The sequence below is a fragment of the Ochotona princeps genome, chromosome 12 (genome assembly GCF_030435755.1).
Source record: "Ochotona princeps isolate mOchPri1 chromosome 12, mOchPri1.hap1, whole genome shotgun sequence".
Lineage (NCBI taxonomy): Eukaryota > Metazoa > Chordata > Mammalia > Lagomorpha > Ochotonidae > Ochotona > Ochotona princeps.
The window spans coordinates 59,554,855-59,581,601 of record NC_080843.1 but is presented as its reverse complement, the minus strand read 5'-3'; the positions used below and the strand labels follow the sequence as shown (position 1 = coordinate 59,581,601).

At 43.0% G+C, this 26,747-nt stretch overlaps 1 protein-coding gene across 1 annotated transcript in view; it reads left to right on the top strand.

Annotated features, from left to right (window-relative positions):
- B3GLCT (beta 3-glucosyltransferase) overlaps positions 1-24,808 on the top strand; it is a 116,963-nt gene extending 92,155 nt beyond the window's left edge. The window contains exons 13-15 of the mRNA XM_058670898.1: positions 7,187-7,306; positions 15,060-15,204; positions 24,104-24,808. Of these exons, the coding sequence (XP_058526881.1) occupies positions 7,187-7,306; positions 15,060-15,204; positions 24,104-24,271 (433 nt within the window). The 3' untranslated portion in view covers positions 24,272-24,808. The remainder of the gene's footprint in view (positions 1-7,186; positions 7,307-15,059; positions 15,205-24,103) is intronic.
- Positions 24,809-26,747: the final 1,939 nt, after the last annotated feature.

The window sequence follows — 26,747 nt, the reverse complement described above, 5'->3', positions numbered from 1 at the left end:
GCTATGCATGCTGGCAGGCCAGGGTAGGGGGCGGGCCTGGTGGGGGTTATTGTGGGTCGCCCCAACTGGGCTGCAGCCCCCCCTGGTTGATGAAAGGGTCGAGTACGTGCTGGGCAGAACCAGGCTGGACTGCAACACCCATTGGTTCCAGTGCAAGTTGGGACTGAGAGCAGAACCAACCCAGCAATTGCAACCACCAGCTGATCGTGGCAATGGACTGTGCCTGGCCCTGTGCTTACTAGAACATACAAGAATTTCACTCTGTTTTGGAGACTCTCCACTGCACTTTTCATTTGCTCCATAGTATTCTTTATTTCTGATATATCGGTTTTCATTTAATTCATTTCCATTGTGACAGATTCCTTGAATTCCATGAATGCCTGCTTTACGTTGTTGATAAGAAGCTTTGGAACAGTGTTTTGAATTCTATGGCCCTCATTTTCTCAATGTCTTCTTCAGTGAACTCTGAAGTTGACAAAGGGTTTTGTTCCTTTGCAGGGGAGTCTTCAGTAATATTCACTGTGCCTTTGTCTCTTCTTTTGCTTTTGGTCATGGTACGTCTAGTTACCAGATTCTTTAGCTTGGGGCAGGTTTCTAAGCTGTGTCACCCACAGGTCTACAATTTGACTTTACTTATTGCAGTTAGCTCATGGCTCTTCGTTTATAGTCACTTGTGTCACTCCCTCCAGCGAGTGCCAGGTCTGGGTTCTAATGTTTGACTTCTACCATGGTCTCTATAGCCCCAGCTCCTGGCTCATCACTCTCCACCTCCTATGATTCCATGTTGAGACTGGACCATTGTCTGTAAAACCTTTCTCTCACTTTTGGTTCAAGCAGGTGCCAGGATTAGGGTGACACCAGCTGTCCTATATAGCTAGGTTGTTGGTGGTGGTAGTCTTGCTGGAACCTGTTTGCCATTAGGTCTGAGGGCCAAATTGACTTATTTTGATCCATATGATGCCAAAGTTGGTATTAGTTTTGATGTGGGACGAGTACAATGCACTGAGCTCTGTGAGTTCACTCCCAGCTCAGCAAATGTGCAGCTCACTGTTGTTTCTGCAGTCTTAAAGTTTTTCCACACTGTATAAAATAGTACCTGATGTGCCACTACTAGAGTTTTTGATCTGCTGGCCTTCAGGTCTGAGGGCTACCTGGACCTATCTTGGGTAGAACCCGTAGGATGCCATGCTGTTGCAGCTCACTAAGTCAGAAATGAGTTCACTGCCAACTCAGTGCATGTGCAGTCCTGTCCCACAGTCTTAGTCTCCCTACACAAAATGGTGCCCAATTTAGCTCTAGGGGGCAGACTGGGCTGTGAAATCTACCCCTGTTCCCGCACCGGCCATCTGGGAGCTGCTGCTCTGTCTCTGCTCCTGGTCAACTCAAACAGACCAGCAGGACAAGTAGTTCTTTGGGTTAACCTGAGTTCCCCGTTAACACCCACTCCCACCTTGTTGCTGGTGGAGTTGCAGCTGCTGCTCGCTGAATCCCACTGGGGTATTGGTCACTGAAGCACTACACCATTGTTTTTGCTTCCTTCCTGTGTCTGTCAGTCTCCAGGTACCCCTCTGCTGTTATTGTGTCCTCCCTCCTTTGCTGGAATGTGACGTCTCTGTTTCACATTGGCTAATGTTTCTCTGTCTATTTAAACATGTCCTTACCCTATCCTGCCATGTTAATTCTCCAAAAATAAATAAATCTTAAAAAAAAGATTTATTTTTCCAATTTGATTAAGACTGTAGACTTAAAAATTCTGAAGCTCAGTGACTCCTGAGCTCAGTGGTGACGGCAGAGACAGAATCCATCTACCTCCAAGAGGCAAGAAGGATTCACATCTCCTGAAGCGTCTGCGGCACTGGGAGTCCTGTTGTTTTTGCCATCCATCCATTCCAGTTTCTCTATTTGGAACTTGTGCCGGCTGCTTAGATTAGTTTTATTTGGTGATAGCCAAGAAATATGAAATGCAGTAGGCAAGTGCAAAAGAATACATTTATTCCTTTAAGAAAGAAGGTGAAATAAAATGTACCCATGCTCGCTTATCCTTGCAAAATACGTGTAAGAACAAATAAAGCACAACACTTGGAAGTTCACTAAAAGTGGTTGGTGAGGGAATACTGCAAATGGAATAGCAGGGGCAGACTGCCTGGCACTGGTCTGAGTTTGTCTCTCAGGGGAATGCTTCTGTTTTGTTTTAAAAGAGCAGTTTCTTTCTTTGTGCGCTGAGGTTGACAGGGACCTGAGAGTGCCCACATGGTCAGATTTGGGAAAGGGCCTAAGCCCGTGTGTCGGGCTGCTGATTTGTGCTCTGTCCTTAAACAACAGAGTGCCAGTAAGCTCTTCAGCCTTTTCTCGGGAGGGCAGCAATCTTGTTCATGAAGCTCCACCCTCATAACAGTTACCTGCCAGGGTCCCCATGTCTAAATTCCATCTTATTGGTGATTAGATTTTTTTGTTTAAAAAAAATATTTGCTCTAATATAAGATAACTTCCATCGAAAATCTCCATGCTGGTATGTCTAGGGGTTGTTTTGCTCATCTCCTTTTGGCTTTTGTTTATTTTCATATACAGTTTTGTAGAGTCAAATCGAATTATTTTTGCAGTGAATCTTATCTTTTTGCACTTGCTAGTTATCTGTATCTCTCCCAATAAGTTCTTGAGGTTCATGGATTGATCATCCATAAGAGATGGATTGCTTGTAAACACTTGAGATTGTAAATGTCCTCTTCAACACTGTCTTGCTACATATCATAAATAATGAAGTTCTAGTTATTCATTATAATTCCTCTAGCACCGCAAGAGTCACACACTGGCATCTCTTCCTTCAAAAAGATTTTTCATTCCTGTCTTCACCACTCTTGTGATACATTTTTATTTTTGTGGCATGTTTGTTTACTTCACATTATTGAAAACTTACTGTTTTCACCAATGTGGACTGTGCTCACTGGTTCTATATTTTAGGGGATATATAATGGAAGTGTAGCAGAGACGATATGTTCAGATATGGAGACAAAGTGCTGTATGTCTCTGTGCATACAGACCAGAGATGGACTCCCAGTGAAAGAATTGAAACTATCCTAACAGTAGGATGATGGACTCGCTGACTGTCCATGTCTCCACTGTTGGGAAGCGTTTCCACAGCAACTCATAACAGCTCCTAACCCTCTGTTCATGTAGACTGCACATTACTAAGTACAAGAACAATCATTTTAAAATAAAAATGGTGGGGCCCAGCACGGTAGCCTAGAAGGTAAAGTCCTCGCCTTGCACGTGCTAGGATCCCATATGGGTGTTGGTTCTAATTCCAGCAGCCCCGCTTGCCACCCAGCTCCCTATTTGTGGCCTGGGAAAGCAGTTGAGGACGGCCCAAAGCCTTGGGATCTTGCACCCACATGGGAGATCTGGAAGAGGCTCCTGGCTCCTGGCTTCGGATTGGCTCAGCTCCAGCCATTGCAGCCACTTGGGAAGTGAATCAACAGGCAGAAGATCTTCCTCTCTGTCTTTCTTCCTTTCTGTATATGTGACTTTCCAATAAAATAAAACAAATCTTTAAAAAAAATAGGAATGGTGAAAAACACTGAAATTCATGTGACATGGTTTATTTCATCATTTTCTGCTCCAACCACACTGTCTCTTTACATGTTTTTTTCCTTTTTTTCCTCTGCTAAAATATACTTATTGTAAACCTTACTATCAGCATATTAAATGTATTCATAATGTTGTGCAACCATGTCTGTCACTCTTGTAAAATTTAAAACTTGTAAAAAAAACTCTTATAAAAAAGCTTTGATCTGGTGAAACTGGCATTGTTTACATATTGGACATAACCTTTCCTTTCTCCCTTCTCACGGCCCCTGACAACCATTGTTATACTTCCTGTTTTTGAAACTCTGCCAGCTCTCTGTGTTCCATTTAAGCAGAATCATGGAGTCGTGTTTTTTTGTAACTTACTTATTTCATTCACAATACTTCCTGTAAAATCCATCCATATTGTAGGATAATACAGGGTTTCCCCCTTTTTAAAGTCTGAGTGTTGGTCATCACTTGAGTTCTTTCCATGTGAGCGTATGCTGCCTGAGCTTGAGGTCAGTGTTGTTGGCGTGGTAGGCTGCGCCTCCACCTCCAGCACTTGTGTCCCATGTGGACACCTTGCACTGCTTTCCCAGGCCGTTAGTAGGGAGCTGGATCAGAAATAAAGCAACTGGTACTCGGGTGTGTGCCCCTATGGGATAGCACTACAGTGCCCGCCCTGGTAATGTAATTTTGATTTGGGGAAACTATGCTAATATGTTACATATAAAAATGAAAATAGATCAGCAAGACCAGGAAAAAAATTCAACAAGAATGGAAAAAAAAAGCATAAATGAACCCAGCTGTATTTCAACTGGCAACACATTTCCAATGAAGGAAACCTGGATTCTGCAAGTGACTTTTGAAGACATTTAAATGTGTATCTTCAGGCAGGTGTGAAAAGGGGAGGAGCTTCTACACAATTCCTGAATTTTCAGTGAGTCTGGTTATGAAGTGTTGTGGGCGAAGCTGTTCTGAAATTATATGAAATATACAGGTTTGGAAGAATGTTAACATTTTGGGTAGCCCAAGTTCTTGCTGTGAAAGAATGGGCAGGTATAGAATGGAGTGGGTCAAAGAAGAAACCCGTGGCAATGGATGCAGATTCAAGGATCTGTAACTCATGATTCTAAAGTGTGCATGTGTATTCATTCACCCACATTTTCCTGGAAGAGGCTACAAGCAAAGCTGTCCCGGTAGCACTGCACACTGTAAGGCTTCTTTCCCCGCTCTAAGAAGCCAGGGCTCCTCTGACATACGGACGATGCCAGGACAGAGAAGGTGCAAGGCATGAGAGCTTTTCAGCTCTTCTCTTCTCTTGTCTTGTCTTGTCTTGTCTTCCCTTCCCTTCCCTTTCCCTTGCTTCCTTCCTCCCTTGCTTGCTTCTTTCCTTCCCCTTTTTTTAAACAAACTTCCCCTTTTTGGAGATTTTATTTACTTATTTATTCAAACACAGATTTACAGAGAGGGGAGGGAAGGAGGGAAGGTGGGAGAGAGACAGAAAGAGAGAGAGAGAGAAATCTTCCGTCTGCTGTTTCAGTACCCAGATGGCTACAGTGGCCAGAGCCTGTCTGGTCTGAAGCCAGGAGCATGGAGCTTCTTCCAGGTCTCCCCCGTGGGTGCAGAGGCCCAGAGTCTTGGGCCATCTTGCACTGCTTTCCAAGGTGTAATAGCAGGGTCCTGGATGGCAAGTAGAACAGCGGGGAGTTGAACTGGAATCTGTATGGAATGCCGGCCCTGCAGCTGAAGGCTTAATCAATTATGCCACAGCACTGGCCCCAAGAGTAATTTTTTTTTTAATATATATACCAGAAAATAACAAGGTAGACCAAAAGAGAGAACAAAAAAAGTGGGTAAGTGCATGTCAACAGGATAAAGAAGTAAACAGGTTCCCATTGGCCAAATTTGGACATGATAAGTGGTGGCAATAACAGTGAATTATGGAAGAAATTCGTAACCAGAGTACATGCTTGCCATTAATAGATAGGTAGGTAAATAAGTGGGGGAGAAGGGACCTCCTGCTTGCAGAGTAGTGATGAGTTCTGGCTGATGAAGGTGCCGAAGTGATGGAGTTTGAAGAATCAGCACTGTAACCAACTCTGTACCCTTCCAGGCAGGAATCAGCAGTGTCTGCTAAGTAGTGGTCCACTGGGATGCTGAGCAGGATGTTGGAATGTTTAAAATTTCTGTTCAGGGCCCAACACGGTAGCCTAGCAGCTGAAGTCCTCTCCTTGCATGCACCAAGATCCCATATGGGCGCTGGTTCTAATTCTGGCAGTCCTGCCTCCCTTCCAGCTCACTGTTTGTGGCCTGGGAAAGCAGTTGAGGATGGGCCAAAGCCTTGGGACACTGCACCCACATGGAGACCCGGAAGAGGCTCCTGGCTTCAGAATGGCTCAGCCCCAGCCGTTGCGGCTACTTGGAGAGTGAATCGTTGGATGGAAGATCCTCCTCTCTGCCTCTCCTCCTTTCTGTAGATCTGACTTCCAAATAAAAATTTTAAAAATCTTTGGAAAAAAAAAATCTCTATTCAGGAACTGTTTGCAGTAGTAGAGAGCATAGAGTCACTGTCTTGTAGCCACGTGACACAGGAGAGCACTGTGCATTGCTTGTGTGATACTGGGACAAATCCATTATGAGGGCCAGTCGGCTAAACAACTTAAGGGGCTTACAGTATTAAAAAAAAAATGTCAGTTTCTGGAAAGACAAGAAGCCAAGGAAATGTTCTAGAAGTAAGGAGGCTAACGTGAGAAATGCAGTCAGCTTTCCTGGGCTTCATCCTGTGCTAGAGCACAAAATGCCATTAAGAACTTTAGTGAGTGAACTCATTAAACCAGAAGATAGCAGTTAGCCTACATAAAAAAGGTTTCCAGTTTGTTTTTCCAGTTTGGGCTTATTATAATTCAGGCTACTGGACATTTTTGGGTGCAAGTCTTTGTATAGACTGCTTTCAGTTCCCTGAGCAAACACCGAGGAGTGGAATGTCTGTGACAGCATTTAAATTTTAAATAAACTGCATAGTGGCACAGTGAGTTAAGCCACTGCCTATGTTGTTGGCATCCTAAATGAGTGCTGGCTCCAATCTTGTCTATTCTACCTTAGGACCAACTCCCAGCTAACGCACCTGGGAAAGTAACAGATTCTGCCCTGAGCATTTGGGCCCCTAGCATCCATTTGAGAGACTAGGTAGGAGTTCCTGGTTCCTGCTTCAGTCTGTCAAGACTATCAAGTCCTATCAAGACGTGGCTCTTGTGGCCATTTGGGAAGTGATGCGGTACGTGATAAATAGGTCTCATGGAGGGCCGTGAGATTTGCAGCACTGACAAGCTTCACTTCCTTCACCTGCCTCCCTGCCTAGCCGATTAGACAAATAGGGCTTTTTCAAAGTAGTGTTCATGCATTCTCTTTCTTTTTTAGAGGATGATCTTTTCTCTCTGTGTGTATCTATATCTATCTACCTATCTACGTGTGTGTGTATATGTATCTATGTCATATTTCCTCTCAACAATTACAGTATAACACTATATGATATAAAGAGTGGTGTATAAGGTCATGGCTTATTGATTCTGAAACTGAATTTGAACTAAATAACTTCCTTTTGTTCCTTTTGGCATCTCAGTATCTCCAGGCTCCAGCACTTGCTTAGCTGCTACGACCCCAGCGAACCCGTGGTCCTGGGAGAACGCTATGGCTATGGCCTGGGCACTGGCGGCTACAGCTACGTCACAGGAGGAGGAGGGTAGGTATGCGCTCAGAACCCCATGGGGCACACCACCATCTGCAGGTGCTGAAATCCTTTATGGAGCCTGGTGTGGAATTTGCATATAGTCTGCTTGTGTCTTTCTGTATGTTTTCATTCACCTCTAGATGACTTACCATTTCCCATGCAAGCTGCCTAGTTAGCCATCCTGTACTGTTTAGGGTATAATGTCAAGGATAAAAGGTCTGTAACTGTTCAGATACATTTTTCCCCCCACTATTTCCAATCTGTGGTATGTTGAATCTGTGGATATATAACCCATGGTTACAGAAGGCTGACTGTACTTGGAATATGAAACTTTCCTCTTTGTGAGGCAGAAGTAAGTCGTTGGCCTTGAATCTATACTGAAATGTGAATGCTCGGTACAGGGCGACTATGAATGTAATAGGAAAACAGACATTGTGTTTGTGTAACATGAGAACTCCTGGGAAAAAACATTCTACCCCTTGAAGGAGTAATATGAAAATGTATGCCAGCCTGTTTGATCAGAATGTCCTCAGCACAATGATTGCTTCTGGGAAGCCGACTGGTGTTGATTCTCTGTTTACATGGGAAAAATTAGATATAGATTTTAATTTCATAGAATAAGCTATTAGGCTTATTTTGAATTATCCAGTGCTTAATAAATCAGATTTGGGAAAAGAATGATATTGAAGCTCGGGCTTAGGCAATTAACTAATATTTGTGTAGGATTTATGGGTTTTAAATAACAGTTTAAAATCAATGTTTTTAAATGAAGAATCTGCCTGATCCCTTATGGGGAAAGATTTTAATTTGATTTATACAAGCAAATCAGTGGAGCATTTGGTCTTTCTATTGTTTCTGGAGTCTTTACTATTGATGTGTTTAGGGAGAATCTTAGCTTGTCAGTTACATGAAGTTACTTGGAAAAGCTTGTGGAAGAAAATGAAATTTAAAGATAAGTTTATTTTGGTGCAAAAGTTTTTGAAGACCCAACATATTTAAATTTCCCAGTATGTATTTTCATGAGCTTCTCGAAGCTTGCTGAATGCCCACTGGGTGCTGGGTGATGTTCTAGGTACAGGCTTTTGCTCATCATAGTCCTCTAGATTAGGAAAGCTCTTAGTACAAGGTTCCAGCTGTCACATTGCGGGGGGTCTGGATTGGGTGTGTGTATGTGTGTCTGTTTATGCAGTAGCTCTTCTTTGGTGATGACTTAAGGCCAAGCAGAGGTGCTCACCTTTATAGAGTGGGACATGTATCACTCTAAGGTCATTAACAACAGCAGTGGGGGTCTAGGGAGGCTCTGGAAAATCCCACCAGAACAGGACTGGGGAGTGCTGACATCTTCATTGAAATAAAGCTCAGACTGGTTGCAGCCTTCTGGTAATGCATTTTCATTTCTGGATGAGCTGTCAGAGCCAGTTAAGGGTGAAGGAATGGCATTTATTCAATCACATTTCTCTTTGGGAAAGAGTCTGGCATTGGTATGTGGGTTTAAAAATCTTGAAGCAGAGCAGTGTTCTTATCATATACTTTTAATGTACACATACCTTTTTATGTGATTTCTCCGAAAAATTATTTGGTTCTCTTTCTTGCCTGTTGGGTTCAACTGTTAGGTCTGAGATGGGCTTTGAGGCCCTCTAAGATCTCATGTTAGAAGCTCAACTGTCCAGCATCATCTTTTGTTTTGCAGAAGGTCGCTGATTGACTTGGCTAGCCTGTTGGGTGCCTGGCACTAGGAATGTATAGATCAAAGCCCCACCGACTGAGATCAGAGTTGTAAACACCACTCTTGTCATTATCCCTACTCTTGCTTCTCATGCCTGTGCAGGCCCTGCTGGATCCACAAGGAGGCACCTTAACCTCCCCTCTCTTCTTCCTCTAGCTCACCTCTGGGCATTTTCCCCCATCTCTAGTTTCCCATGTTAAGACTCTTGCCTGTGCCATGCTATCTCCCTCCTCCTCTTCATAACATCTCAACAGTACCCGTACTCACAATATCTTCATTTCCTCACCCCCGCACTCATTTGGTGTCTCTGGTAACCCCGCTGGGGCCAAGTTCAGTGGATCTTTTCCGGTCTTGTGTCAGCTCATATCTGGGAAGCCTCTGGTAAGGTTGCCTGTTAACTTAAAACTTTTAAGTTTCTGGAGCGCCATCTGACCATTGTACCTTGTCTTTCCGATCGTGCTTTGTAATTCATTTTACTTATCCCTTAAAGGCCAAGCATTGTTCCCACTCTGTCTAATCTTCTCACTCAATAATTTCTGTGGGTGATTTTACCCACGCTTGATGCTGACACATCTCTGCGTCCAGGCCAGAATCCCGTGCCAGAGAACACCTCTGCTTGGGTGATGCTCAGACATGTCATACTCTGCGCCTTCCATCCTCAACTTGTCACCTGTAACTTGAGTTCCTGCTGCATCCCTGTCCCTGGGAAGGCATAAGGATGGTCAGGTTGCTACCCCAGACTCTGTGAGCCCACTCACATCTCCCTGTTTTTTCTCTTTTCCTCCCACTCACTTGCAATCCACTGAATTGCAAAGGCCTGCTGATTTTACCTCTTGTGTGTACCTCTTCTGCCTTTGGTTGCTGTCCCGGCTTCTTGACTCATTCCACTCACAGCTGTTCTCCAGGCTGTAGTCAGAGGATCTTTCCAGGAGTCGATGATCCTCTTTTCCCTGGCTTAGAGTCTATCTGAAATGCTTTCCCCCAAGTGTAAACCCTTTCTTTTACATATTAGATTCCTCCAGAGTCGAGATGACCTGGGCTTTCATCTTTCCTTCTGCACCTTGCCCACAGCCTACCTGGGCTGCCCAGGCCTCTGCCTTGAGGCTAGGGCCCTAGCAGGTTATCCCCCAGCTTCCTGCTAGAGCCCCAGTTTGTCCCTAGGTTTGTTGTTGCTTATCTAAGAAGACTTCCTCTCCCCAGAAATTCATTCAGCGAGGCCTCCTGGCACCCTCCTCTAACAGTTCTGTATATAACTATGATTTTTATTTTATCCAGATTTTTCCCCGACTGATGAATGAAAGTCTCCTACCTTGTTTGATGTCCCAGTTGGAAGTAGTTCTGCGCTTATTGTGTTTGAGAAAATCTCCTCTCCTTCCTTATCTAGACTACCAAGACCTTTGTGATCTTGGCAGGTGCAGTGTTGCCTTTCTAGCTTCATCGGCCTGTATGCTCCTCTTAAGGGATTTGCACAGAACTTCAGGAATAGTACAGAGGTGATATTCCCCCCACCCCCAAGATATGGCATCTGCTGGTCTTTACATAGCATTGTTTCTGCACTCCAATCTCTGCATGACTAGTTTCTTCTTGTTCTTTTGGACTCAATATAGCAATCATATATTTACTTCACTGAGCTTACAGCCTAGTGTAGCCCTTCAAATCTGGATTTAATGCCTTTGTAGTATACTTTCATAGCATATTATGCAAATCATTATCATGTAATTACCTGTTTACTTTCATATTTTCTAAATAAACTATGAACTTTTTTCTAAAGTAAATTATAAACTACTTGTAGGTAGCACCTATGTCTTGTTTCTCATTATGCGCCCATTCTAAGCATACGGACTCACTTTTCTCAAGGTACAGTGGATAAGTGAATAAACAAATCTGTGAACACTGCCCATTGACTTTTGAATAAACAACATTAGCCAGTATGATGCTCTTTTTGATAACACTTTTATGAAGTTGTAGAAACCTTTTTCATGTGATTGTCTCATGCAGATCTATGTTAAAAGCTACAGAGGGGCTGGCTTAGAGGTATGGTAGGCTAAAACTTCACCTGTTACTCCAGCATCCTATATGGGTGCAGGTTGGTATCCTTTCTGCTCTGCTTCCCATCTAGCTCCCTGCATATCATCTGGGAAAACATCAGAGGCTGGCTCAAGTCTATGCAACCCTGCATCCATGTGGGAAACCAAGAGGAAGATCTTAGGCAGCTGGCTTCAGAATGATTCAGCACTAGCCATTGAGGCCATATGGTGCATGAACTAGTAGATGGAAGATCTTATCCTCTCTCTGTCTCTCCTTCTCTCTGTAAATCTCACTTTCAAATTAAAATAAGAATAAGTATTTAAAAAGAAAAGCTACAGGCATGATGTTAAATAGATTCTTTACTACAGTAGTAAACTTCTAATGATCTAGCTTGAGTGCCAGTGTTTTGTTTTAAGTAGCGATCCAGGATCAGTGACCTATAAAACCAATTAATAGAATATAAACCAGAAATTTTATTTTATTTATTTTTGATGATATTTATAGCATTGAGAAGAATGCATGCCCATGTGGGCACTGATTAGGATGGGAGGGGTTGAGCATTAGGGGAAAGTGTAACCAGAATTTTAAATGATGGAATATTGGAAGCATTTGACATAACAGGTAAAATGCCACTTGCAATGCATATTTCCCATGTCAGTGTCTAGGTTCTAATCCTGGCTCTACTTTGATTTTGTCTTCCTGCAAATACACACCCTTGAGAGGCAGTGTAATGGCTGCAGTCACTAGGGCCTTGTCACCTCTGTGGGAGACCCTGGTTGACCTGGCTTTGATCTGCTCTGGTCCTGGGTGTTGTAGGTGTTTTGGGAGGGAACCAGTGGATATGAAATCTCTGTCTGTTTTTCCTTCTCTTTGTCTTTCAAATCAATAAACTAAAGTAAAATAAAATAATAAGGTATTGATAGAGTATGTCACATTTCATAAAGTTAGGTGTTGTTTTTTGAAATGTTTGTTTCAGTTTTACACACGATACCATATGCCTACACACAAAACACATATATAAATGGTTTCAGTGTGAAATGCGTTTCTTGTGGTACAGTCAGATAAGCTTCTGAAATCATTGCCTTCAACCACCCTTCTTAGCACCCCCTCCCAGAGCCAAGTCAGAAGAATGGATACAGTGGTTTATGTTCACTGTTCTGTCTTGATTGGAAAGTGAGAACTCTGCTATTTGAATCCAGGTGCCTGTTTTCTCTGTGTAAGTTTGAGTATTTGGGGAAAATTAGGAGAGAGTGAGTTTACTGGTTTGGAAGTACTTATTTCTGTATGTTGATCTGAGTAGGAAGCTGTGCTTGGGAGTGTTACCAACCTCCTTGATAGCCTTAGGGAAAGTGCCGTCACTACAATGCAAGAATGCTGTGGTGCCCAAACAGACATTGTTCTAGAACACTCCCAAAACTGATTAGAGGAATTACTCTAGAACCCTCAAAACTGGATGTGCTTATCTAATGCATAGAGCAAGCAATCATGAACACCAGGATGGTGAAAAGAGAGTAGGTGTTTACTGCAAAGTGCAGAACCAGGGGCCAGGCAGCTTCTCTTATAATGCCTGGGCTCCTCCAATGGTCAGGAACTGACTTTCTTCTAGATTAAAGTCGAGGCTGAGAAGTAAGTATTCAGCATGTGCTCAGGTTCTTGGCTTACCTCTAGTGCCCCAGCCCTCCTCGCACTGGCCATCGATATTGTTTCCTTTGGAGAATATTAATGATGAAGTGGGCACCAGTCAGTCTGAGGACTATGTGTAGGTGGTAGATTGTTTTTGTCGAGGCTGGAGATTCCTGGAAATAGGACCTAACATCAAGGTGTTATTTCTCTATGGGAGAGATACATGTCTCCTGAGTCTTGTATTCAGTAATCCTGTAGTGTCAGCTGCACACAAGATTCCCTTGGGTTAGTGAATTGGTTTCAGGAAAAGCAGGACAAGGAAACATGAATTTCAGGGAGGGAGGCCAGGAGGCCATGAGAGACCAGGGCCTGATGGTTTCTAGCGTCTGCATCCATCTCATCACGAACTGCTTATCTGCTGCTTGCCAGGACAACAGGGCAAGAACATTTCATGCATGTGATGGTCTTCTTGATGTGCGCCCTTGATTGGATTCCAACTTCCCGTTTTTAAAACTTTATGTATTACAGCAAATAGAAGTATTAACCTTGCAGCCTTCGATGTCTTTTCAACACTCGTGAGTTGGTAGACAGAACAGCTGAGTGTTCCTAGCTGCAGGATGTGCTGCTGCTTTTCCATTTGGAAAGAGTTCATGAGTACACTAAGAGCAAACATTAGCTGCGCCCCTTGTGCGGTTAGTGTATGTGGAGCATTGATGTAAAACTTTCCTTACCAGGCAAAAGTATAAGGTGATTACCAATGAAAACTAAATCACATTTTACCATGTGTACAGTAGGGTGTTTTGGAAAGGCAGATTTACAGATAGAAAAGGAGAGAGGAGAGAGAGAATATCTTCTGTCTTCTGGTTCTCTCTCCAAATGGCAGCAATGGCTGGAGCTGGGACAGTCTGAAGCCAGGGGTGTGGAATCTCTTTCGAGTCTCCCACTTGGGTGCAGGGGTCCAGGGACTTAAACCATCTTGTGCTGCCTTGTGCAGGCACATTTGTAGGGAGTTAATTCAGAAATGAAGTTGCTGGGACTCTGACCAGCACCCACACTGGATGCTGGCCCTACATGTGGAGGTTTGATGTACTACGCCATGGTGCCAGTCCCAATTAACAGGTAGTTTTGTAGAGTGAACCGAAATAAAAACCTTTCCTTCTTCCTTCTTCATTTCCTGGTTGCTGGCAGAAGACACAAATTAAATAAATAAAAGAAAGGAGGAAAAATCTTCATTCTGTACTGTTGTTTGAACCAAATGTGGCTGACCCAGATACCAAAATAAGAGATCCGGGGCTCCTTCACTGGAGGGCAGGAAGCTTTCTCAGAGAAAGGCAATTTATGGCAGATTTTCAGACAGGAAAACATTCAGTTTTCCTTTTTGCACAGTCATTTTTTTCCTGTGTCATCTTGGTTTAAGAGTTTTTCTTCTGTCTGGTTGTGTTTAAACTTGTCATTCCATGTCGTAGCAAGGGTAGGGAGTGAGCCATCTGTGTTGTCCCAGCCTTAGCGTTTGATTGCTCGTCTTGGGTACACCTCTCTGAACTGAACCTGCTGCACCTGGAATTGCATTCAAGTTCTCTGTCATTTTTATTTTCTTTCCTGCATGACTAACCCAGGACACTTCAACGCTCAGGAAGAAGATGTTGTGATGATAGCTCCCTTCTCAGTTGTTGGATGCATTGAACTTCTCTTGAGTGCTCACTGTGTGCCAGGCCCCCTATTTGGAATGGGAGTATATGGATGAATTTTCCATAGCTTAGCCTTAGAGAAAACCTTCATTGATTGAGAATGAGCTTGTGAACTTATATTGCCTTCTGTGCTGTCAGTTTTTGGGCTATTCATGATCTGGAAAGACTCATGACTACAATAGAACCAGAGTGGTTACCCATCTGTATTTGCCAAAGCAGAGAATTCATTGCAGTAGCTTATCCCGAAGTGTTGGGAAGGGCCATAGGCTTGAAAGCAAGTGGCCAAGGGGAATAGCGGACTAACCCCAGGAAGCTGCTGTGCCCGCAAGGTTAGAGCAACTGAAGAAAGTGCCAGTGCTGTTCCTGGGTGTCCTGGGTTAGCTCATGGAAGATCCAAGTTCAGAATTCCACGACTCAGTGAATGTCACCTTCATACCATTGCGAAGGTGAGAAATCATTAAGTCAGGAGCTATCTGTGTATAAAAATCGCCTGGAAGGTAGGTAAATATCTCTCCAAAGTAACTTTGGTTTCATAGAAACAATGTTTTTTTCTAGAGTGTTTGGTAAACACAAAAGTCTGCCGAGGTCCGAGGTCTGCATCTTAGTCAGCCTCGTGGCATCTGGGCTGTAGTTCTTTGGTCTGACGGAGGGTCTCTGCAGAGCTGCCCTGACCTGTGTCTGTCTGCTCTGGCTCCCCCAGAATGGTCTTCAGTAGAGAAGCTGTCAGGAGACTTCTCGCCAGTAAGTGTCGGTGCTACAGCAACGATGCCCCGGACGACATGGTCCTAGGAATGTGCTTCAGTGGCCTGGGTGTGCCCGTGACCCACAGCCCCCTCTTCCATCAGGTGAGAAAATGGGTTTTACCTAACGTAGACTGGGCAAATATCTTTCTCATGGAAGGATTTGACTTGTTTCTCTGAGCATCATGTTCCAGAAACAATCTTAGGAACCCTGTTGACAAGCTCCAAGGGGGCATTCCTAACAGACATTTTATGCTCTTTGATGTTTGTGCTAAACCATGTATACCCAGAAGGTGAGATACCAAAGCTTCCAGGAAGTCAAATGGAGTTTGACCAGCATTGTTGATTGTAGAACCAGGGAAAAACAGCTCGGTTTCATTTGCAGTTAATTAAATTGAAGGTGTTTGAAAATTATGAGTTGCTCTCTAGAATTATAGGATTGACCAAATACTGTTCTACTAACCACTAAGTCTATGAAATTCTACAGTATCGTCAGTTTTCACATTGTCTGTTCACCATATTTTTCCAGAGTTTTCTCTTTTGAAGTTGCTTATAAACTTAGTTACTAAAATTTATTGAATTTTAATATAATAACTCAAGAACAAGGAGATATCTCCTGTATTAGCAAAGAGAGATGAGATAATATTTACAAGGGATGGTTACTGCTTATAGGTTTCCTGTATTGCATTTGATGTTGGAGAAGAGAATTTTCCTATATTATTTTTATTAAGTTTTTAACAATCAGGTCATTGCATTTTGTTCCATTCCAAGAATAATAGCAGAACTATTCATATGTAAGCTAAAAATAAACCATAGATTCTCACTCATCTAATGTAAATTCTTTAAGAACTTAAAAGCTTCTTCAAATCTGGAATGCGTAAATGGCACGCATCTTGTAAGTGCCCTGCTTTATATTGAAAACAGAGTGTTCACGGTGTTGGTAACCGGTAGCAAATGCTGTCATAGCAACATAGAAAATTGATCTTGATAGACATAACACTGTAGTAAACAACTTGAACAAGGCAAAGAAAGCGTTTGCTTTACTAGGAAAGGCACACTCAGTTTCTATATCTTTGTGAGAGAGGATAAAAATAGATCTTTAATAAAAAGAGGTGTGAGAAACCTCCTTCCTGGTACTAGTCCAAGGTTCTTACCCATCCTGGAATATTGTGAAAGGTCGTGCCTATTTAAGCGTTTTTTTGATGGCCTAGAAAAAGCAGCTATTCTCTGTCCTTCCCTCTCTTGCTTTATCTTGTGATGTTTCACTCCTGGGAAAAGGAAAGGCAATTAAAATTGTTGCTGTAGAAGGGCAATGATTTATCAAAGTTACGGGGACAAGTTTTAGATTTTTATTGCAGCCCTTTTCACTTAGGGAAGAGTCCATGAGTCAATAAAATGATAAGGAGAAAAGAAAGACGGCAAAGAATCTGATCTTTGAGCAGAAGTCCTTTGAAGATCATTCAAATGTAAAAGAACATTTGCTGTTTGCTACACTTCAAGATACTTGATTTCTTTAATTGTTATAAATGTTGAACCTTTCCAGCATCATAAAATAGATTTAAAGCCTGTCCTCCCCAACAGAGAGTGCTGTGTTTTCCAGCCCTAAGCCTCTTCAGAGAGATAGGAGTTGGACAGTACTTCTCACTTGCACTATTTGCACACAACCGATGTGTTTGTTCAAGATGGCAAATATGTTTCTTTTTCAGACAAAGGGTTTTTTTAGGGAAATGTTTCTTTTTTTCAGACAAACTGTTTTATTAGAGGAGAGAATCTGACAGGCTGCTCCCAGGCAGGAGATGGTCCGGGACCACTTCCCTATGGCGGGGTGACCACATGAGGGAAATGGACGCCCAGGGCACACAGCCGTTGTATAGGTCTTAGGCATGGGGGATGGGAGAAGGCAGCAGCTACTCAGTTTGCGCATGCCTGTGACGTGTAGTGTGGCTTCTCATCATGGTGGATGCTGAGCTTCTGTGCAGAGACAAGGTCAGGATGATTTGGCATTCCAGACGCTCGTTATTTGGAATTATCTGCTTGACTTCTATAGGGTGGTGGAGTCACTTCTGCCCTGCCCAGCCTAACATTTCAGACTTTTGTTTTATGGCATTGGTGGGCACTGTTTGGATATAAAAAGGGGGTGTTGTGGGGAGGATTAGGCCAGAACATTAGTGAGCAGAGGCTTAGGTTAAAATTTTGACTGGTGAGGCCTTGTGATGCAAACAGGGTGTGAAAAGAAGCAACAATGACATGCGTGGTTGTACTAAAGAAAAACGCGCCTGATTTTAGTGTGCATGCGCTGGCAAGGAGCTATGGGTAGAGTTCATCTGCCCTGCTTCTAATTCTGGGCTCCCTCATTCACTCCCCCTGCTTCTGGAAACTCTGGCTGTTGTCAGTACCTAAGTAACCGTGCTGGCTTTTTTGAGCTGAATGACACCAAAGTATGGGGCCTGTGGTCAAGCCAAGGCCACAGCAGAAGGTGGCCTCAAGAGGGCCACAGTGCCAGCTAGCAGGACCAAGGAAAGCTCTACTGCTACCCAAGTCCAGAAATTTTCCCCATTGAGAGGTGAATAGAAGTTAACAGGAGGGGTTTCGTAATTAGGTGGGTGGTAAGACAGGCCAGGGGTATGTGTAGCCCAGGCCTATCTGTTCATGTGGGGTTCTGGAAGAGACATCTTAAGGGGGGTGTGAAACTTCAGGGGGGACACCCCATCGACTCCCATTACCTGGCTGGACTGACAGGAGAGCTGGCCTGAATAGGAGGCTAGTACAGAAAAGGCAGTGTTTCTAGATGGAAATATATAGCTTTACCTGACCCTGGGCCATCTCTCCATAGCAATGATTGTTTTGGAAGCTGGGCAGAGTGAAGGGTGTTTTAGCTTGTGGCTTACTGTGGTTCCAACTCAGCAGCCCTTCGACCCTCAGTGGCTTGGCTCTTGGCAGAGCTGACAGGGTTGTTTGAGACCGCTTCTGTCATGATGTTTGCCCAATTTCCTGGCTTCCCACATAAATGGCATTAAATAACTTCCCATGTTAAATAGCAAGCAGGTGTGATTTAAGGGTGGACTGACTTTTTCCAGGTCTCCTTGAGAGTGAATCACTGTATAAAACACATTAATGGGCCTCCTGCTGCCCAGCTCACTCTTCTTTCTCTTGGTCTCTGGTTAACTGGACCAACAGAGGCAGCCTGTAGGATGCCAGCCAAGGGGATGCCCAGATCTATCCCTAAATCTTTAATGGATCAAGCTAGAAGTCTGTAGTCACAGGAACATCCTGACATTTTGTTACTGTGAGATAAAGTAATGCCCATAAGGAGATAATTAGATTCCATTATCTTTTATATGTGACCAGGCATTATTACGGAAAAACATTAGCCTTCACCTTTATAAGGTCTGAGGATCAAACTGTATACCCTGAGAGTCCTTTGGAGTCTTAGAGAGAGAGAGTAGAGGAGAAATGAAGGAATCCATCTGAGTCACCAGGTCGATTTGCTCTCAGGAACAGTGAAGACTATCAAATAACAGTTTTAGAAGTCATTTACCCAAAGGTGTGATGTCTACCGTAAATTCGAGAAAAAAGCACAGGTTTACAATTAAACTATATTGTGAATTCGAGAGAGCAATGAGAATAAAGCATGAGTACCTTGTTTGGTTAGTGAACTCGAACACACATACTTCAGTGACTTAAAATAGTTTAAAAACAGCCTATTAGAGATTTAAGTCACGTCAAGATGTTTCTGTTGACAGAGGTAAAAGTTAATATTCCTGAGAGTGTGGGTATTGGGAAACGGTCTCAATGCAGTTACCTGTGCTACATTCCCTCTGTTTTAAATCTAGGGAGATCATTGTGAGATCACAGCTTTAAAAGGAGATTCTGGGGAATGGGCAGTGTAGCGCTTTAGTGAAAGCCAAGTACTGGTTAAGATGATGGTTGGGATGTCTCATGTTGGAGAATGCCATGGTTTGAATCTGGATCTGCTTTTGGCTCCAGCTTCCTATAATATGCACCATAGGAGGCAGCAGGTGATGGCTTTGAGTGCTGTGGTGCTTGCCACCTGCATGGGAAAAACTGGATTGAGTCACAGGCTCCTGGGTTTAGCCTTGGCTTCTGTGGGCAAATTGGGAAATTGAAGTAATATATGGAAGGTCTATGTGTCTGTTTCTTAGCCTTTCAAGTAAATAAAATGAATGTTACAAAAAAAATTTTATAAAGCAAAATATGTAGAGCTTGTAGTTTCCTGATGGTATGCGTAATGGCTACTGAAGGCTCTGCACAAATATAGGCTTTAAATTGGTCAAAATTGCCAAAATTACCATTTTGGGGTGTGGGAAAGTAACAGTCATTTGTTCCTTAAAAAGGGCTATGGTTTTGCCTAAGAAAAATGGAGTCTGAGGCCTTCTTGTCTGAAGCCTTTTATAACCACATAATAATAAGAGAAACTGCTCCGTTTAAAGTAGGCAGGAGATTTGATAGACATTTTGCCCAGGAGGCTGCAGGAATGAGCGATAAGCACTTGGAAGGATGCTCAGGGTTGTTAGTCATTTGGGAGCTGCTGTAACCTGCAGTCATGTGAATGGTGAGAAGCACAGGCAGGGCCTGCAGATGCTTGGTGAGGATGTGGAAGCAGGATTGCTCTTGCACTGCTGACGGTCAATGTCGAAGACAGACACTTTGGAAACATTTTTGCAGTTTCTTAAACATACATGTGGTAGATTATTTCTGAGATGGAGGCCCGTGATCCCCACCTGTTGGCATTAGCTGGATTTAGCTGATAGGTTCCTCTCTTCATGTGAGGAAGAATTCAGATGTGGCACGGAGAGTAGTGGTGAGCATGCCAGCCAAGTTTCATGCAGAGGAAGCACCTGATGCACCTGGCAGGCAGCTCAGGGGAGAACTGAGAGCCCAGTCTGTATCCAACATGGGGTTTTTATGGATGTGGGTCTGAATGCCCCCATTACTCTCCTTCCTCCTTCCTGGATACGGAGTTCTCAGGCCCTTGGTAGCACAGTGTTATCACACCTAACGCCCCCCTTGGTGCAGGTTGAGGGAGATGGCTGAACCCCATCTGACCGGGCTGTGGACAAGAACACTTATTGTAGATGTAATTGCTGGTCTGCTTTCATGACTTCTTTCCTTGCTCCATCATACAAAGATTAATTTTCTTTCTAAAATTCCCATTCTTTATCCATTTTCTTTGGCCCCTTGGTGACTCATAGACTAATGTCTGCTTAACTGCCTTCACACTGGTAATATTTGCCTCCTTGCCCAATCACCTCTCTTTGAGCGCAGGTGGAGCCCAATGGTTTGTTTCCAACCAATAGGATAGGAGAAAGCTAATGGGTGCTGATGGGATGTGATCTCCATATGTAGACTGTATAAGATTGTGATCCAGTACTCCCTCTTGGCGCATGTTTTGGTGAGGGAGGCTGCCACTCACAAAGGGCCCACGGCAAGAAACTGAGTGTGGTGTGCAGCCAGGAACCACCAAGGAAGTGCAGCCCTCAGTCAGTGGCCTTCAGGGAAATGAGTGCTCCCAGAGGCCACTGAGGGAGCCTGGGAGTGGATCTGTTTCCAGATGAGCCTTTCAAGGAGTCTGCAGACCCTGGGCTGGCATCTTGATTGTGCCCTTGGAGAGACAGAAACAAGAGACCCCACGAAGTTGTGTCCAGACTCTAGACCCACAAAAGGTGCACAGTAATCAATGTATGTCAAGGAGATATGTCTTACAGTAGTAAGTTTTGTAGCAGTCAGTACATCATCAGTAACTGGTACCCCAGAATTCCACTTCTAGGTATCTACCACTGCAATGAAAATATGCATGTGTACAAGCCTCTTAGGTAATCTGTAAAACTTGTGAAACAGTAAAATTGAAAGATAATTTTGGTGCAGAAAATTACCGAATCCTTACCAATGAAGAATCTTCAGAAAATTCATGCAATAGCTAGTAGTCTGAAAAAAATACATGATTTAATTTTTTTTGCCACAAAGCATTTTTGAATTTCATTTTTCACAACTTCTTGAAGTACTCGTGCATGTGTTTGTCTTCAAAGAAATTTGTAAGTAAATATTCATAGTCTAATTCACCCTAATTCCAAATAGTATTCAGTCCAGGTGTTGTCACCTGATGATTAGGAAAATGAATGTGGCATATTCTTACAACACAGCATTACTCAGCTGGAAAAAGGAGCCAACTCGTGATGCCTGCCAACAGTGCCAAGAGCTGGGAAGCAAGGCATAAACTATCCATACATGATTCCACTCAAGACATTTTTAGAAAAGATAACACTCTGGAGATGAGGCAAATCAGCGCATTTCTAGGGATGCCAGGAAAGGCAGGGATTGACTACAAATGTATGCAAGGGGCGTTTGGGAAGGATGATTGTGGTATCTTGAAAGTGGAATTGAGGTTGCCTGTCAATGCACTTTTGGGGATGGTACTGAAAGGGTTTAGACCACCATTTCTGTGGGTGTGCTGCATGGCACATACATTATATCACAGTACAGTTGTAAAAAGAGTGTGCAAAAGGAAACAGTCTCCATTAGTTGCCCTGTTCATTGTGCTCTAATGTTTAGAGAATAGATTTTAATTATGTCCTATTTATGGCCTTGTGTGATTGATTCTGTCTCTCTTGTCTTGCATCTATGTGCCAACCACGTGCCACACCTGTCCGTTAAGGTCTTCTCAACCCTGACCCTCCCCGTTTGGGATTTCTTGTTGGTATTTGGGACAGAAATGTGATTGTCAGAAGCTATGGTGCAGATTTCTCTGAGCATGTTTCACCTTTCTGGTTGTTTTGTCCCCATGATTTCATTTACTGAAAATGGCCTGCACATTGTAATGCTTATTGAGCTACCGCTTCCCATGTATCCCTGGGCTTCCTGCAAAGTAGCTGATAAACTAGAATTTTTTTTAACAAAGGGAAAGATATGAAGCATTTATTTATCCCTGTAGAAACATTTGTATCTTCAACTGTTTTTTGTTTAAGATTTATTTGTTTTTATTTGAAAGGCAGATTTACAGAAAGGAAAGATAGAGAAATCTTCCATCCTCTGGTTCACTCCGCAAATGGCCACAGCATTCTGAGCTGAGCCAATCAGAAGCTGAGAGCCGGGAGTTTCTTCTGGGCTCTTGTGTGGGTGTAGGGGTCCAAGGACTTGAGCCATCCTCTGCTGCTTTCCCAAGTCGTAAACATGGAGCTGGATTGGAAGTAGAGCAGCTGGGACCTATCTGGTGCTACAGGTAGAGACTCAGCCTACTACTTAGCAGTCCCCCACCCCCCCACCCCCCCACAAAGTTCATTTTTACACATGAAAGACAAGCAAGGATTTGTTTCCATTCTTTTGTTTTCTTCTGCGATTATTGTAGAATTATTTGAGGGTATGATTCTCCTTGATTTTCTTCCCTACCAGAAAACAGACAGCCTTTCTGAACATATGAACTCATATATATGATGCAGTTTTTAACCCATGAATTCTTTCAACCAATGTTCAAAAGGTATCCAACTCAGTTATATTCCAGTATATATTTTGTGTACTTTTTTTCGTTTAAAACTCCCTTCTTAGACTTTTAGCTTTATGAGCTCTTAGGATTTCTATAAGGCAGTTGTGAAATTTCTCCCTGTGTTGTTTTGACTTTTCCTTATGTATAGATGCTGTGTGAGTGCTCACCGGAGAGATGTATTTGTGCTGTCAGTGGGTAAAGCCTCTGGAGGGAACCAGTGGAGGAGGCATTGCTGTGTGTGCTGAGCCCTTGCTGGGCCAGCCTGAGCACAGGCAGCAGGTGTCCCAGTACAACAGTGGGCAGGAGAGAGACACCTCCCTCCTGCCTCTAGTCAATCTTTGCTGGTCATGTCACTTGTGTTTTCTCGTTTGTACATTGAGGAATCTGTACATTTCCTCCTCTGTTCATACACTGAAAATGAACAGTAATATGTTATGCATCTTTCAAAGTTATTTAAATGATTAAATGGCTTTGTACAAAGGAATTTTTAAGAATCATTAAGACAATTTAAGTACTTACATTCATATCTGGACTAAATATTAGTTTTTAAGACATATCTAGTTTTAATAGCAGTTGTATTGTTGATAATCCAGTGAGTTGCTAGATTTGCATGCGTGACTTTCCAGATTTTTTTTGAGTACCAAAAAGAACCTATTTTAATTACTTTTCCATAAACGTTGTACACTAGCTTCCTGTATATAAAGAGAGGAGCCAAATAAATTAAGACAGAAACTAAGATGAGCAGCAGGAGGAGTGGATGCCTAGCTCAGTGCAAACCCAATCATACCGGGTTTCAATTTCTTTCTAACCCTATAGATTACTTCTTCAATCTCATCTTTCCCAGCTCTATCAAATTCTGCTGGAGTGTCATTTTCTAAGCTTGAGAGAATTTTGAAATGATGGTAATACCTTTTAGGTCTTGAGTTAATTCAGAATTTCCATTCACACCTCTGGAATTGCATATTTGGGAAGGCAGAGACCATGAGCACTGATACTCTTCTCCCTGGTGAGCTCTATGTTGCATTCATTCTAAAGGCATCACTAATTGCAGGTTAGCACAGCAGACAGGCCAGAGGAACCCTGAGCTCCCCTTGCCTCTGTCCCCTGCGCAGTCCACATGTGGCCAGTTTTTTTCAAAGAAATCTGAAAAACTACAATCCTACCTTTTCTGCAGAATCATAATAGCAGCCTAAGTGACTTGCCAAGGAAAGCTTTTTGTATTTATTGCAATACTTGAAGACACTCCTGGAGGCGAGACTGTGGAACTGAAAAGCAAAAGGCAATGCATTTGGAATACAAAAGCAATTGGAAATACAAGAGCAACAAAGCCTGGAGTTAGAGGGAAGAGTGTTAGGAAGGACCTTCCTTCTTGCGCTTAGATTTCCACTATCAGCATCACCTATTGAAGCAAGGCAGTTGTTTTATAAAGTCACATGCTATGCGGGAGCAAAATTATTTTCAGACATTAAACAAAGAGAGCGGCATTCTCTGTTCTTCCTCCCACAGGCTCGGCCAGTCGATTACCCTAAGGACTATCTGTCGCATCAAATTCCTGTTTCATTCCACAAACACTGGAACATCGATCCAGTGAAGGTGTATTTCACGTGGTTGGCACCCAAGGAGGAAGACAGAGCGGGAAAGGAGGCACCAGAGGGTATCAGAGAAGAGTTATGAAGTGTGTTGGCCATGAGCACAGCCTGGTGGGCCCCAGAAGTGGGGAGCACAGCATCACCCCACTGGGCCGTGCTGCTTCAAGGGGCCCTGTGGTACAGGATGCTTCCTGACTTGAGGCGGAAATAATGGATGTGGTTATTTTTGATGAGGGAGTAGAGAAAGTCAAGGGGAAATTTTTTTTTCCTGGGAAAAATCACTTGCTTTTGACTTTAATGGCTATTGAACACAGTGATTACGGTGTAATTTTCAGACTGTGATGCAGCAGCATTATAATTACTGTCACAGAAAATAAATAGTCCCGGAAGTCCCTTTACTGTTCTTTGTCTTCATTATAACGAGTCTCAGTGTGGGGCATGAGACTGAGATGGACACGCCTGTCTGTGCTTCTGGATCCATAGAGAAGAGTGGGAAGTCTTTGACACGGATATGGCCAATGGAATGAACTTGAAAACTGTGTTATTGATCATGAACATTGTTTCCTGGGAAACCAATGGGAATAATGCTCTATAAAGGATCATTCATAAAATGTCACAAAAGCGCAAATATGAAATCCCTTGCACTCCATATAATCGTGGTGGTTATGTTTGATTTGTTCTCTTGCTGTTTGTGCCTCATAACAAGGCGATAAGAGGTCCTCTGCGAGAGCTTTTTATTCCTGGGGAAGTTGGTCTGTGTGCCGTTTCTCCCTGAAGGGTCATCTTGATGGACATTTGTGAGAAGTGTACTGGACGCTGCCAGCAAACAACGTCCTCCGTGTTGAAAGACAAGATTGCTATGTTTCACTCCAGTCAGCACCCTCTTGGTGACTCTCAGGAAGTGAATTAAATCATGCCCTGATATTTCATTGTTGTTTTTCTTTGAATCTTACTTAATGACTCTCTGCTGGCTCAGTCGAGCCCTCCCTCCGCCCCCACACACACAGCCCGGAGCACTGGGAGCTAACAGGATGATTTGGCAGTTTTGTGGTTTCTGTCAGAGTGAAGTTTGAACATAGTATTTTCAAGCAGCTGTATCTGATTTGCAAATCACCTAGTTAATATATATGTATATGATTTAACAGTGCAGTATTAACATACAAAATGTACTCTGATGGTTTTGATTATGTAATTTAGTTTTGTAAAGATATTTGCATAAAACTTGATTTTTTTCCCTATGTTTTGAACTAATTTTGGCATATTAAAATGCTTTCTTTTCTTTCTCCTTGTAACTGAAAACAGGAATTTATGGACTTTGTAATACTTTTCATAGCCAAGCACAAGGTTTTGAATCATAATACCCAGAGTACCTACGTATTTTTTTTAAAACAGTGCATTATTCTCAGAGCCCAGAATTGACTCATTTCTAAAATAAAATAGTGTAGATCATGTTTCCAAATTAACAAATACCAGGATTAGAGTAATGCGGTGGATTGGATTCTCTTTTGTCAGAATGGATTCTTGACCTGTCTTAGGAATGGATCTGGGAGGATGAACTGGGTGAGAGACACCATGGGGCTTTGTAGTTCCTGCTGGGCTGCTGTTGCTGGTGGTCATGTGGGATGGCTGTCATGCTGCCACTGTCATCACATTGCCTTCCTGTCATCCGTGATAATGCTGCTGGAGAGTTCTGGAAGCAGCTTTCATTTCTTCTGCTCCTGCCTGCTAATCACTGCCATGCAGAGAGCAGGATACGCCTGCACGCCTGTGGGTGAAGAGCTATGCCAAGATGTCTTCTGGGTGAGAATCAGTGCCTTCTATGGACACCGGAGCACCTCCTCTGCTACTTTTAGATGTTTTAATTGTTTTTTTTGGGGGGGGGGGGAATTATGTAAGCCTAACCACCACAAATAAAAAAATCTTTGCCTAAGTTTCTGATTGCTCAAATATTGTGTTTGTTAGTCCAGATCTGAGTTGGTGGCGGTGGGACAGGTAGGGCAGGGAAGGTCAGGGAAAGGGATTAGTGAAGGTAAGGACAGAAGTGGGCAACTCAGTAAATAAAATTAAAGAGGAAAATATGTAAGAGGCAACCCTTTTTATAGAAACTCATCAAGTTGAAAATGCATAGTCAGTGAAGCATTGGATTTTGTTATGCAACAGACCAGAAACTGTACTGCAACTGGTTCCCTACAGTTCATATCCAAGAACACAGTTTTTGATTCTGAACTTTTCAGAAAAGATAGGTGTCCTCTTTACCTTTCCTCTGCCTTTTAAATAGATTTCTTTCCAAATGTCTATTTTTTATCCTAGGGATGTTAATATTAAGGACTTTTGTGTGGAATAATTCAAATGTTGTTTTTGCTTTTAAGCCATTTCTGATGATAGAGCACAAAAAAGATGTTTGACTATGTCATAATTTCATGTTTTGCAGCTAAGTAAAAAAAATAACATTTAAAGTAAAAAATGCCAAGCCCGGCAGCATGGCATAACGGCTAGAGTCCTCGCCCTGAACGCACCGGGATCCCATATGGGCGCCAGTTCTAATCCTGGCAGCTCCACTT